The sequence below is a fragment of the Penaeus chinensis genome, chromosome 14 (genome assembly GCF_019202785.1).
Source record: "Penaeus chinensis breed Huanghai No. 1 chromosome 14, ASM1920278v2, whole genome shotgun sequence".
Lineage (NCBI taxonomy): Eukaryota > Metazoa > Arthropoda > Malacostraca > Decapoda > Penaeidae > Penaeus > Penaeus chinensis.
The window spans coordinates 17588653-17603652 of NC_061832.1; the positions used below are offsets into that span (position 1 = coordinate 17588653).

Here is a 15000-nt window from a genome sequence, read left to right on the forward strand (position 1 = left end):
TATATATGTATGTGTATGTGTATGTATGTGTGTATATGTATGTTTTTGTTGGAGAGGCCTGGGGCGAAGTAATGAAGAGCCTAGGCTTTGAGTGGATAAGAGAATCAAACTCAGAGGTGCAGAGTAGTCTACAATTGAGATTTGCGAAGATCTAGCTTCGCCGGGCCTTCTATATATGGCCCGGCCTGTGTCAGCTTTTTATACATTTTGTACTCTGATGCTTGGTGCTTACCGTGGTGGCGGCATTGCCAGCAGATGCTCCTGCTGCCATGATGTAAGCATACCGCATAATCTCTTTACCAACTTGTGTACCAGCGTGGCGTTCGGCTCGCCACAATGCATGCAACACCCCTCTTCACGGTCTATTGTCTCTATGATCTACCATGCACAGTGGCAACCCAGTCTGATTTTGTGAAAAATTACTTCGGTACCTCTGTTGATTACTTCAGTGGAATTGTGCTGCCATTAGATCAATTCGTGAGTCCAGGGGAAGAAGGTTTGCCTCCATGAGGAGGTTGAGGACCTTCATCCACCTTGGGGCACCCAGAATGATCCTGGCAGCTTCATTTTGAACTGTCTCCATTTTGTCTTTGTATTTTTTCTTCAATGTGTCTGGCTCCTATGTGTTTCCCAGTCATTGCTCATGACAGACAGTCTTGCTTTGGTTCAGTCAACCAGGTACTGGACCTCCATCTGGAAGGAGAAGTACTAATCCTTACCCCAAGGTATTGGAAGTCTTGGGCCCACTCCAAGTCCATTCCCTGGATTTTCAGACTTGTGCCTTGAACATTGTGTCTCAGAGCCATGGCTTTTGATTTAGCTGCAGAGATCTTTAGTCCTGTCCTATAACACTCCTCAGATACAAGGTTCAGACGACATTAGGCTTTACTTAGGCAGTATGGTCCAGTGGAGGTGATTGCAAGATTGGCTGCATAGAATATGATCTTGCACCCTACTGGAAGGTATATGTTGAGGATACAGGACATTAGGGTGTTGAATAGGACTGAACTGAGAACCCCACCCTGTGGCGTTCCATTTTCTATTGGCATGTGCTGTGATAGGTGACCTTGGAATCTGACTCTGGTTGTTCTGTTCCTGAAATCTTGTTCTTGTCTTGCCCTCATTTCGGCTGGCAGACTGTTGCTGTTTGTTCTCGCATAGAACTCGTGCACCAGTCTGTTTGCCTCTGATTGAGGGTCATGATGTGTGCACCTCGGGGCTGAGTTGCTGGTAGCTCGCCTGACCCTTTGCCATAGCTTTGCAAGGCTGGTTTAGTGGCCGAAGGACTCACACCATTCCAGCCACTTTTCCTGCCTGATTCTGTTTCTTTGTCATCCCTGAGAGCCTCCCTTAGGAGGACTAGGTTGTCAGGGGTTCTTTGCCTTCGAAATTGTTTTCGACATGTTTACTCTGTGGTTGTCATTAAAGTACCAGGCGTTTTCGTGACTCCTGAACTCAGGCCACCCGGGCGAAGCTAGAACTTCGCAAACCATAAAGAGAAAGAACTCAGGCCGGTGCATTGAAGTCTCCCCCCTATGATCACTCGGGTCTTGTGCTGCAGTAGCACAGACCTGGCTGATATCTAAGCTTCTACAGTGTAGCCTGCTGTACACATTGTACATATTCACCTGGCCGGGGGCCAGGTGAATCTCAACAGCAAGAGATTCAACATCGGCTATTGCGGAGCAGTGGATTGTTGCTCTGACCAGCTGTGTGTGGCAGCATGAAGACATGATACCCTGGGAAGCAAACAGTCTCCAATGTTAATGTCTCTTGGAGCATGACAATGTCAGTGTTCCTTGATCGCACTACTGCTTGGAGGATGGCATTCCTTGAGGAGAAGCCATTGATGTTCCACTGTAGTATGCTTAGGTTGTGTGTCATGATGTTACTTGGCGATAGTTACATCAGAGACATCATCATATTCGGAAGAAACCGTAGTGGGGAATCATGGAATAGGCACTAGGAATGAGAGGGGACATATGCTAGTCGATTTTGTGGAGGCTCGATCACTCAATGACATGAATACATTCTTCAAAAAAGACTAGAGTGGAAGTGGACATGGAAGTCGCCATCGGACATCAAAAACGAAACTGATTTACAATTCTAAATAGGCGTGATATAGTAAAAAATTTGGAAGTTATTAATAAAGTAAATGTTTGCAGTGACCATAGAATGGTCAGAGGCCAAATTAAATTACACCTCAGAAGGGAAAGGAACAAACTCATACGAAAACCGCTGCCATTTAGTTAACTTGAAGACCAGAGAAACAGAATTTAAACTTAAAATCCAAAACAGATATTCACATTTTAGCGACAAAGATCTTAACATTGAGCAAATCAACAAACAGTTCAATGACATAATAAAGGACGCTGTACTTGAAGTTGGAGGTAAGAATGTCAAGCAAAGTTCCAGCAAGCTCTCGATAGAAATTAAACAGCTTATGCAAAAACGTAGGGTCATGAAAGTATCGTCAAACAGGGACAAAATAGAATTAGCTGAACTAACAAAGAATAAATATAAACAAAAAGACGATAGAATATGTAGGGATATTCAATACTCAAATAATAAATGAAAAAGTGATCTTACGTACCAGCATGAAAACAGCTAAAAGGAGCCTCGGAATAGGATTAAATCACATGTATGCAATAAAGAAACCAGACGGAGAAGTGACATTTAAGGGATCTATACAACGCAAATGAACAGCCACGGATAGCAGCGAACGCGGTAAGTAGAGACGTACTAATATCTCAACAGAAGAAATAAAAAGAGCGCTTAAAGGCATGAAAACACCAGGTAAAAACGGAATTGATATAGACCATATAACAGATACAGTGAAATTAGCCAGTCTTTTTAACAAATGCCTTCTCAACGGAAAAACTCTGAAAGCCTAGAAAATGCAATAATTATTTTGATACATAGAAGGGGGCTAGAAAGGATCTAAAAAAAAAAAAAAAAAAAAAAAAAAAAAAAAAAAAAAAAAAAAAAAAAAAACATAAGCCTCCTTTCAGTTACTTACAAACTGTTCACAAAAGTCATCACAACTCACATCTCTGACAGTCTAACCAGCCTAGAGAACAGGCAGGCTTCCGCAGTGGATTCTCAACAACAGACCACACCCACACACTCACCCAAATAAGAGAAAAAATAAACGAATATAGGAAACCCCTGTGTATGACATTCATCGACTACGAAAGGCATTTGATTCTGTACAAATACCAGCAGTACTAAAAGCTATTCGAAAACAGGTAGTAGAGGTATATTGTAAGATATTAGAAGATATATATACGAAGCTTCAAATAGAAACCAATAAAATACCAATTAAAGATGTGTTAGACAGGATGTTACCCTCTCTCCAAAACTGTTTACAGCTTGCCTAGAGGAAATATTCAAGAAGCTAGAATGGAAAGGAAAGGGTATCAAAACAGAAGACGAATGCCTAATCAATCTAAGATTTGCAGATGATATTGTTCTCTTCAGTGAATCTGCAAATGAAATGCACCAATTAATAAACGATCTGAATAAAGAAAGTCGGAAAGTCGGACTTAGGATTAACAAGAAAAAGACTAAGATCATGTTCAACAGTAGAGTTCAATTCAAACAGATACATGTTCAAGGCGAAGCGCTAGAGGTGGTAGACAAGTATATATACCAAGGGCAACTCGTACAAACACATCGAGCGACGTATCAGTCTAGGCTGGAGCGCCTTTTGCAGACACAGTAGCATACTAAGAGGCTCCTTGCCATTATGTTTAAAAAGAAAAGTCTTTAACCAATGCGTCCTCCCAGTTATGACCTATGGATCAGAAACATGGACTACAACTAAATTCCTGAAGAGGAACCTAATAAGTACCCAGAGACGGATGGAGAGGTTGATGCTGGGAATTAGCCCAAGAGATCGCATGAGGGTGACGTGGATCAGGGAAGAGACAAAAGTGGAAGATATACTTGGGAGAATCAAAAAGGAAAAAAGACAATGGGCAGGTCATATATGTCGCAGACAGGACGACAGATGTACAAAGAAAGTAACAGACTGGGCTATAGATAACATAAAAGGCCAAGGGCCAGACCAATGACAAGATTGCGTGAGGATATAACGAATTTCGGGGGCCAAGACTGGAAGCAAAAAACGCAAGACAGACAAAGTTGGAAAAGATTGGGAGAGGTCTACGTCCTGATTCAGGCTGATGATGATATATATGTGTATGTGTGTGTGTATACATACATACATATATATGTGTGTGCGTGTGTATATATATATATATAAATATATATATAAATACAAACACACGCACACACACACACACACACACACACACACACACACACATATATATATATATATATATATATATATATATATATATATATATATATATATACATATATATATATATATATATATATGTATGTTTGTGTGTTTGTGTTTGTGTGTGTGTGAGAGAGAGAGAGAGAGATAATACACACACACACGCACAGTTACACACATATATACACGCATACACACAAACAAATACATTATGTATTGAGAACTGAGGAATGGGAGAGGGAGAAAAAAGAGAAATGGAAAAGGAGAGGGAGAAGAGAGGTAAAGTAGAGGAGAGGAGAGTTAACGAGGAAAAAGAAGGGGAAGAGGATAAGAAAGGGAGAGGGGAGTGAAAGAGGTATTGGAGAGGGAAATGAAGTGAGGGAGAAGGAAGAGGAAAAGGAGAGGAGAGAGAAAGGGTAATGGGAGAGAGAGAGAGAAAGGAAAAGGAAAAACATCGACGGAGAGAGCGAGAGAGGAGAAAATGCATACGATGGAGATCAAAAGGAAGGCGAGATAGAGACTAAGGGAAGAGGAAGAGGAGAGGGAGAGGAAGAGGAGGGGGGATAGAGATTAGGGGGGAGAGGGAGAGGGGCGTACATAAAAGCCCAGCGAGCGAGCAGTCACAGCATAGCGTCACCTGTGCAAGATGCTGGTCCGTGCTCTGCTCTTGCTCTCCGCTGTGGCAGTGAGTAGAACTTCCATTGATTTACTTTTAGATTAACTTACGCACAGATATTTAGATATTTTGTTAGTCTTGCATTCGGAAATGCATGAATTATATGTTCATCGCTGACTTAATTAAACCATGTATGGTGTTTATCATGTTCATTGGTTATTATGTAAGTATATTATTATGAAGATTAGCTATTCTTCTTACGCCTTCCATAGCTGGGAAATACCGTAGTACTTTCAAATTGTAAAGATACTCTTTCACTTAAATTTCTGTAGCGATAAGCAGCAATTACCACAACCGCTAGGGAGAAATTTCCAAACTCCCGACGGTGCCTCTAGCAGTATTCGTCCAAGAATAGTACCGAGAAATAGAAGGGGAGTAGTAGATAGCACAGCCAGTGCTTTCTAATAGTACTTACGGCATTACTCACGGCTGCGTGGTGCAGCGGTAGCGGTCTCGTCTAGCAATCTTGCTGACCTGCGTTCGAATCCCTCGCCGCCAGTGGATGGCAACCCCGGCCATTCCTTACACACAGGGGGTCATTCAGAAGCAAAATGAAACAGACAGCATGTCACACCAAGAATATGTAGTGTAACAAATGGAAAAAAATAATTAAGTTTAATTAAATTACTCACTGCGACTTCTCCAGCTAAAGGCTCAACTTCAAGCCTTTTTCCTAGTAGCTTTTTGGTATATACATTTATAGGAGCAGAATAGCTTTAAATTCTAGGCTTACTTCCTACTTACTCTGCTCTTGTCCAGTCTTACCTTCCACATCACATTTCTCCATCCGTTTTTCTCCCTTTACGTATGCTTCCTTTTATACCTACTGATTTCCAACAGGATGGTAATGATGGAATTAGTAATAATAATAATCATGATAATAATAATGATGATGATGATGGGATGATGATGATGATGATAATGATAATAATAATAATAATAATAATAATAATAATGATAGTCATGATGATAATAATTGCAATAATAATCGATAGCAATAATTAATAATAATTGTTGTTATTATTATTATTATTATTATAATTATGATGATAATAATATCGACAATGATAATAATAATAATAATAATAATAATAATAATAATAATAATAATAATTGAAAAACTCAAGAAAGAATACTATGAACGAGTCAGGCTGATCTTAAGCAAAATCGCTCCACCGCCATAACGGTCTTGCAGAGCCAGTTGTCATGTACAGATATGACATTCTGAATTGGAAACTGGAAGAAACAGGTATATGAATCATAAGACCCGTAGATTTTTCACAAATGGACTGCATCGCCTTAAAGCCCATATAGATAGGGTTTATCTACCTAGAAAAGATGGAGGAAGGGGTCTTATCCAGTGAGAAATGTCACTTAAGACAACTACTATCCCCCTTTATGAATATATCACCAAATCCAACGACTGGTTGATGCAATGTGGTAAACAGTATGAAAAGAGCAAGAGATGATACTCTATTCACAAGGAATCCCTTAAATTTGTAAAGTCTGAATTTGATCTAAATAGAAGTGAAGAGTTAAACCCTGTAATGTCATCAGCAGAGCAGCCAAAAAATAATAAGTGCTAAAACAGCAGCCCCAAAACGAATGAAAGCAAAATGGCAAGAGAAACCACTGGATGGAAATTTTTCTTCCCGTGTAGCCAAAGCTTATGTTAACCAAATTCATCGTCTGCCAACGAAAAATTATTAAACCAACATCTCAAAGACCTCAACTGACTCCAGCTGCCGTTTCTGTAATGCCCCCAAGGAGACCATTGGCCATCAGGTTGTCCTATCTTAGCACTAGAAAAGTACAAAAATAGACATGATTGCTTTAATCAGCCAATATTCTTAGAGGAATTCTATCAATGTAACCCTATAATAACTTCCAATCTTTAAATACTGTAACTACGACCTTTAACTCTGTAATACATTTATTTTTACCTGCCCATCTTTGAGTAGAACAAATCTTTACAAAATTGTCTTCAGCTGAAATAATGAAATCATGACTTGCCATCTCCTGCCTTATGTCTATGGGTTAGACATGGTTAGTTGTCAGCATATATTCAAATGAAAAAAAATGATAAGAATAATCATTATTATTATAACAATGATGATAATGATAATAATGATGATAATTATAATAATAATAATGATAATAATGATGATAATTATAATAATAATGATAATAATGATGATAATTATAATAATAATAATGATAATAATGATGATAATTATAATAATAATAATGATAATAATGAATATAATGATGATGATGGTGATAATAATAATAATAGTAATAATGATAAAAAGGAAGAAAAAAACATGACAATGATAATGATAATTACGATAACAACAAAAACAATAATAATTACAACAATAATAATAACAATAATAACACAATCCTTTTGCCTCCTTCGCCGCATGCGACCGTCCACCTCCTCAGCGCGGCCACAGCGCGCACATCGGGAGGGCGGACGCGGCCTGGGAGAGCCTGGGGTGTGATGTGGGCGTCGAAGTGGCACCCCCTGAGACCCCCGGCAGCCTCCCGGTCCTGACCCTGTGCCAGACTCAGTGCCAGTCTCAGCTCGACCAGGTGAGAGGCCTCGGAGGGCGAGGTTTGCGTGGCGCTGTGCAGTATGTCGGTCGATGGCAAGGGATGGGCGAGTGAGTGGCTGAGACGGCATGGATGGGCGGACGAGTGGGTGGGATTTAGATATCTTGGTGGATATAGATGTATATATAAACACTCATACGCACGCACGCACACGCACGCGCACACACACACACACACACACACACACACACACACACACACACATACATACATATATATATATATATATATATATATATATATATATATATATATATATATATATATGTATACAACTTTATACACCTTTCGGATTCATTGCGTGAACATGTACCATAGCCATGGTCAGTCCCCGTAGAGGACACATTAACCCAACACAGACACTCCTCCCCCTCCCCCCCTCACGAGCCCCGCACCTTCTCTCCCTGAAGACATGGTTCGTGGGGTCAGTGTACAGGCACGAGGCGTGGCTGGCGAGAGAATACGGTCTTATGGTGGAAATCACGTACGACAAGGACAGCACAATGTCCTGCCATTTGATGCCTATTCAGCCCAGTGAGTTAGGAGATTTGCCTTTCAAGTAATCAGAGGAAAAGGAGGTTATGCTGGTTGTAGTATTACTGGATCTCCTTTCTGTTTGTTGTCAATGTTTTTTTACGTGATTGTTGTTTGTTATATTAATGATTAATGTAAACAATAATAATGATAATGGTCACGATTGTGGCAGAAGCGGAGTTCACAATGTGGTAGTCATTGCCGTTTTCACTCTACATCTTTTCAGAGTCTGACCTCCTCAGTAAATTTACTGACTGCACAACCGAGAACATTGCCACCGAGAATCCCTCAAGCACCGAGAGTTCTTCGGGAACTGAAAGCCCTTCAGGAACGGAAACTTCTGGAACTGAAAATCCTTCAGGAACGGAAACTTCTGGAACTGAAAACCCTTCAGGAACGGAAACTTCTGGAACTGAAAATCCTTCAGGAACGGAAACTGGAACTGAAAACCCTTCAGGAACGGAAACTTCTGGAACTGAAAACCCTTCAGGAACGGAAACTTCTGGAACTGAAAGCCCTTCAGGAACGGAAACTTCTGGAACTGAAAATCCTTCAGGAACGGAAACTTCTGGAACTGAAAGCCCTTCAGGAACGGAAACTTCTGGAACTGAAAACCCTTCAGGAACGGAAACTTCTGGAACTGAAAATCCTTCAGGAACGGAAACTTCTGGAACTGAAAACCCTTCAGGAACGGAAACTTCTGGAACTGAAAACCCTTCAGGAACGGAAACTTCTGGAACTGAAAACCCTTCAGGAACGGAAACTTCTGGAACTGAAAATCCTTCAGGAACGGAAACTTCTGGAACTGAAAATCCTTCAGGAACGGAAACTTCTGGAACTGAAAACCCTTCAGGAACGGAAACTTCTGGAACTGAAAGTCCTTCAGGAACAGAAACTACGGAACCTTCTTCCAGCACTGAAGGCTCCCCAGACGCAGCCGGCCCTGGAGATGAGAGTTCCCCCGAAAGCGGACTGCCAACGGCCGGACCCGGGGCTTCGACCACCCTCCACGGAGGCTCCTCCACCGATGCTTCTTCCTCGACGAAGGTCAACTGCCCCCAGGAAACCGCTGCACCGCCTATGTTGGTTTGCCCTGAGGGATGGAACCTCTACGACCGGTCCTGCTACCACGTCAGCACTGAGAAGGGCTCGTGGGACAAGGGTCAGCAGTACTGCAGGAGTATCAACAGCAACTACGCTAAGATCTCTGACCATGACGAGAATACCTTCGTTGTCAGTGAGTTGTTTTCAGGGAACTGTTCGCGCCGGAAGGTCTTTTAACTTTACAGAAGTGTAGATTACCTCTGATATCATCTGATTCGTGTATATTTTCTTTTCGCATAACAATTTTAGGAATATCCCTAGACGGCCACTGAACCGAAAGCCTTCTTGTCAACAGGTCTTCTGACGGATACTACGTGGATAGGCCTCGAGGATCAGGACAAGGAAGGAAGCTACTTCTGGGACGGAGACTCCACTCCGAAGTCCTCTGATTCATATGCCGAGTAAGTTCTATTGTGTTGCCTCATACTCACAGCCACCGGCTCCTGAGGCAAGACACTTGTCGACTTCACCTCTCACTAATTTATTGTCTCCTTGGCCGCTTACATGGAACACAGAATTCAACCACAATCCTTAATACTTCTTGCTTGTACAGTCATATAAAATAGTCACAAGCACGACCTACCTTCGTTGCAGTTGGGGCGAAGGTGAGCCCAATAACTACAAGAACGAAGATTGCGTGGAGATCAATGCTTTCATTGGATACTTTTGGAACGACAAGAAATGCTCAACAGAGAGAATGTAAGTATCGCTCACGATTGAGGGTAAGGTGTGAGTAAGTCTAGATGATTTAGTATGAACACGATACAGTAGATTAGAAATATTAATTCTTTTTGTCTGTCTGTTTAATGTCATTGTTGTCCGTGTTTCTTATTTTATAACTATATTATAATGATTTTTGTTATCATTATTTTACCAACATTAGTGTCATAATCTAGATTATTATCTTAGAATATATATATACATATATATATACATATACATATATATATATATATATATATATATATATGTATATATATATATATTATTACTATTACTATTACTATTATTATTGCTATTATGATTATCATTATTTATCATTATCCTCATTATTATTATTATTATTATTATTGTTGTTGTTGTTAATGCTATTATCATTATTATTATCTTCATTATTATAAAAATTTTACTATATATATTATTATCATTATTACTATTATTACTATTATAATGTTGTAGTAGTAGCAGTAGTAATAGTAGTAGCAGTGGCAGTATCTGCATCATTATAATTTCATAATTTTCTCCAGGTATGCTTGCGAGAGAGAGGCTGATGTCGTCTACGCTTAAGCCGCTTCTTGGCGCAGGCGTGTCTGGCGAGGGACTACGATAGTATGGTTTATGGTGGCCGTCAGCACTACCATTAGAGGATTTCGATCGGCGACAGTGAAAAGAAAATGTGGTGAAGGAATTAGCAAAGGAATTACAGCAAATTATGTCTGGTTAAAAGTCATAGTTAAGCCACTATAATCTATATAAGAGTAGATATAAAGCATTATTCTGAAGATCGACTGTCTTTTTTTCCTCTTTAAACAAAGAACCTGCCACTCATTTAAAAGATAGTAGACGGATCAATAACACATTCTGAATTAAATATTTCATTGTGTTTGATGTGGAACTGATAATTGATTTAAAAAAATCAAAATCATACCTGCATACGCACACACACACACACACACACACACACACACACACACACACACACACACATATATATATATATATGTGTTTGTGTGTGTGTGTGTGTGTGTATACGTGTGTGTGTGTGTATACACACACACACACACACATACACACACACACACCAGTTGATATACATGAACACAAACACAGACACAGTAACGTGTATACAAAGATGAAAAGGAAAACAGTCACAATAAACAATTTCATTTCTTATTGTGGCAGTTATCAAGAATAATTTCCTGTCTCTCTCTTTATATAGATCCCTAGTTCTCCCTCTATTGACTGAATAGGTTGTGCAAACAGTTTATCAATACAGCCTAGGCCTAATACTAATACGTAACATATGGCATAGATCATCCCACGAGGGTGGTGCAAAAAAGGCCGTCACAGGTAACCGGGAAAAAAAATACAACAAGATTTGCAGGGAAGGCTAGGGCACCAGGTCCGTGCTTGGAAACACTCGTAAAATTAAAGTTTGTGGAAAAGGTAGCGTTGTAGAATGGAGTGATGCCAACTGAATCGTTTGCGTAAGAAATAATCAGAAAAAAATATAGTAACATTCAAGCCTTTACTGGTCCCGTTATTAATAATGCGCTCCGAGATGAAACTAGGGGTGTCTTCTTTAAGTGCCAAGTTAATCCAGTGTTGAAGTTTAAGCCAGATCTCTAATGCACATGCCCATTGGCAGCGTCCAGGATTGAAATTAATTCACCTCCGGAACAGACTTTTGAGCCTAACGAGTAATCCTACACATGCGCAGAACGAGTTAGTTAATCCCACCAATCATGAATCGATACGTCATGACAATGTCATCAACTCCATAGAAAAGATGGAGTTGAATTACCACTATTATTTACATTAAGCAATAATGAAACAAATTGTGACATTTGCATGCCAAAGATGTATATGAAAATTCATCATTATATATTTCTATAAAAGGAAAAGGAAAACAAAAAGAAAATCCCACAGAGAATTCCAGAGTTTACAGACACCGAAAAGCAATGTTATTTCCAGATTGGTAAAAAATCTCAACTTTTATGAAAGAGAAAGCTATCAATAACATCACGGTTAGGTTTCAAATTCAAAGTACAGACTTCCTGATTTTTTAAACTAAAGTGACATCAAAACTCCACAGACAGTTGTTATCATGATCCTCGCTTGCAACACCCTGAGAAAAACTACCCTACCCGTGCCTCACGATCACACACGAGAAAGAGCTCTCAGAGAAAATTCCCGTCAATATAAATTGACAATACAAGTATCTAATTTTTGTTGACACCTTCATTTCGGTTGTCTGTAATATTTCTAGGCTATTTGAAGTCATGTATATAATTATATTTGTACTGACACAGATATAAATCGACATGAAATAATACTAGCGTATATGTGTATATATAGATTTTCCTGTGTGGCAAACGTTTCCTTATCGACATTAACGTACAATATGAAACTTGTAGAAGGTACCCAGGTACACAGATACCCGCTTTTTCGTGTAGAACAGCAGATTTACTGATAATTTCACTGACTCGTCCGCCTGGCAGTGTGTCATGCTTCTTCTGTACAAGTACTGTTGATTTGGATTAATTTTAATTTGGAATTAACTTTTATGAAGCGTACAGAAGACGCCTTGAGATTGCAGTGAAGATTCACAACATAAAGTAAAACATTCGCTGAGGTAAGCCCAAATCGATAGCCACTGATAATGATCAAGATAATGTCAAGCTGAGACCTGACAGCATTTGAACCCTAGCCAGCATGTGCATTTGATATACCGCTCTCTAAGTGCTCTAGATACATGGCATGAAGTCACCGAGTACCATATTCTAAAGATATTTTTATATACAAAATATTTGGTACTGATATTGCAGAGAAATATGAAACTAATATCCATCCGTCTTAAATGAAATGTGTGATGATGAAAAGAACTGATGTAAATGTAATGTATGGTCTTTGAGAAAATATACCTGTATATGATCAAGAACCATTGAGTTATCCACAATATATGAAAATAATATTCATGCCATGTGTTTTTTCACCCAAAGTCGATTAGATGTAGCTGGGACTGATAATTTACTGTCGGATATTATATATACTAATATACTAGAATATATAATCCTTTCATTCAACAATATACAATAAGTATAATTGCAATATATTATAATTCATACAAGAATATAATAAAAAGTAACTGATTGGAGCGATCGCGACAACCAAAGCCGCGTTGCCAACTTCTTATGGGTAAATTATGGCTTAATATTTCTAATATATGTCCGGTTTCATTTTTATTTTGTATTGTGTATTCTAACATCATGGGCACCAGTTGATAATCATCGATTTTTTATGGAACGCCTTATACATCTATAATAGCTTATCTGCGTTTTTTTGTAGACATTCTCTTATATAGATGTGTCTTCGAGAGACTGCTGATTAACTATATATATTTGTGTATAAATATATATATACACACATACACATTCATATATGTGTGTGTGTGTGTGTGTGTGTGTGTGTGTGTGTGTGTGTTATTAAAACGCATGATCTTTAAATGAATTGTGAAGGGAATGAACTAAGTAGGTAAAAGATAATGATTTATGAAATTTATTACAAGTCCACAAGGGGGAACTATTATACTCATGTATTAGATTTTTCGACCGGTACAGAAATACTGAGAGAAAAGAGGGAGGGAGAGAGAGAGAGAGAGAGAGAGAGAGAGAGAGAGAGAGAGAGAGAGAGAGAGAGAGAGAGAGAGAGAGAGAGAGAGAGAGAGAGAGAGAGAGAGAGAGAGAGACATTGTTGTTCTCTACAGAGAAGTGTATATATCATTTGCTGTTGAAGTTGTTTAGCGATCAGTTCCTGACTCGTGGCCAATCCCTCTGCCTTCTACTTTCCATCTGTTACAATGAGTCTTGTATGAACGCTGCAGTGGTAATTGAAGCTGGGGTTGGTGCACTGCAGCTGGTGTCAGGACTTGAACTAGAGATTGTCTGCTGAAGCATTCCTGTTTCCCATTGTAAGTTATGGAAACTCTGCCTCATATCGTTCTGACTGATAGTTTTGCCGTGAATGAGGAAATAGGAGAGACACAGTAGACGATAAGAGCAGTCACACAGCATTAGCTATACGTCTTTAGTGCCATTTGGAATATTTAGGTCTTTTTAAGCTGGGATAAAAAAACTAATCCTTTAGCAGCCATAACTTTATTTATATTCAAACTGTTTTCCTATTATATGTGTTATAGTTGTGTTACATCTTTTCTCATTAATTAGATATAACGCCATTTACATGCGCTACTTTAATTTCGGCTTCCTTGATTCTATATGTTCGAAATCTCAAGCAACTGATTGTTTGGCAGCGGCTGGCAATATGGAATATCTTCGGGTCAGCTCCAACATCTGCCGTTGGACTGGTTCGCGACGTCGAGCGGTTATCCATAGAGAATGGTGGGGTTCATCTCGCAAGCGAACCTAAGAGGGAAAAATTGTTAGGCTTTAAATTTGCTTTTTGTGTTACGGGACAAATACATTATTTACTTGCATCATTGTTGTCATGTCATGTGTTATATACGTGTTGAAAAATATCAAATCTTCAGCCCCTAATCTATCGGTTCCATATTCACAAGGTCTGCTTTCCACGTGTGACATTTTACTCATACCCATCGTGCAAACTAATATTTTTTCTCTTGGCTTCCCTCTTCCTATCTGACCCAAAACTTACTGTCTTGCATCAGAGCAAGTCTGGTCGTTCCACAGGAAGTCCATCCTCCTGTTCATTTCCGCGCAGTCCTCGCCGGTTCCTGCGTCGTTGGGTTCATTAGAGTTCCATCTGTGGAGGAGGGAGTTAACTGTACAAGCGTTTGTTTTTTACGCGGCAAGAGGGTATTCCTCTCTCTTTCTCTCTCTCTCTCTCTCTCTCTCTCTCTCTCTCTCTCTCTCTCTCTCTCTCTCTCTCTCTCTCTCTCTCTCTACATATATATACGTGTGTGTGTGTGTGTGTGTGTGTGTGTGCGTATGACTCACTTTGTGAACACCGGCGCTGAGCCGTCGGCATCCCAGAGGAAGCTTCCCTCGGTCTCGTGGTCATT

The 15000-nt window shown here is 39.6% G+C and overlaps 2 protein-coding genes across 2 annotated transcripts in view; one reads left to right on the plus strand and one right to left on the minus strand.

Annotated features, from left to right (window-relative positions):
* The first annotated feature begins 4955 nt into the window (after positions 1-4955).
* The window catches only part of LOC125032372, a 28294-nt gene continuing 18249 nt past the window's right edge, over positions 4956-15000 (plus strand). Inside the window, exons 1-11 of the mRNA XM_047623468.1 lie at positions 4956-4994; positions 7431-7580; positions 8012-8135; positions 8362-9372; positions 9535-9640; positions 9834-9938; positions 10487-10520; positions 11210-11309; positions 11608-11659; positions 14186-14316; positions 14972-15000. The exon at positions 14972-15000 is cut by the window's right edge and continues 346 nt beyond it. Coding sequence (XP_047479424.1) covers positions 4956-4994; positions 7431-7580; positions 8012-8135; positions 8362-9372; positions 9535-9640; positions 9834-9938; positions 10487-10520; positions 11210-11309; positions 11608-11659; positions 14186-14316; positions 14972-15000 — 1881 coding nt within the window. The remainder of the gene's footprint in view (positions 4995-7430; positions 7581-8011; positions 8136-8361; positions 9373-9534; positions 9641-9833; positions 9939-10486; positions 10521-11209; positions 11310-11607; positions 11660-14185; positions 14317-14971) is intronic.
* Positions 14101-15000, minus strand: part of LOC125032566 (putative per-hexamer repeat protein 5) — a 5039-nt gene continuing 4139 nt past the window's right edge. The window contains exons 5-7 of the mRNA XM_047623793.1: positions 14936-15000; positions 14634-14741; positions 14101-14383 (exon numbers count right to left, since the gene is read on the minus strand). The exon at positions 14936-15000 is cut by the window's right edge and continues 32 nt beyond it. Coding sequence (XP_047479749.1) covers positions 14344-14383; positions 14634-14741; positions 14936-15000 — 213 coding nt within the window. The 3' untranslated portion in view covers positions 14101-14343. The remainder of the gene's footprint in view (positions 14384-14633; positions 14742-14935) is intronic.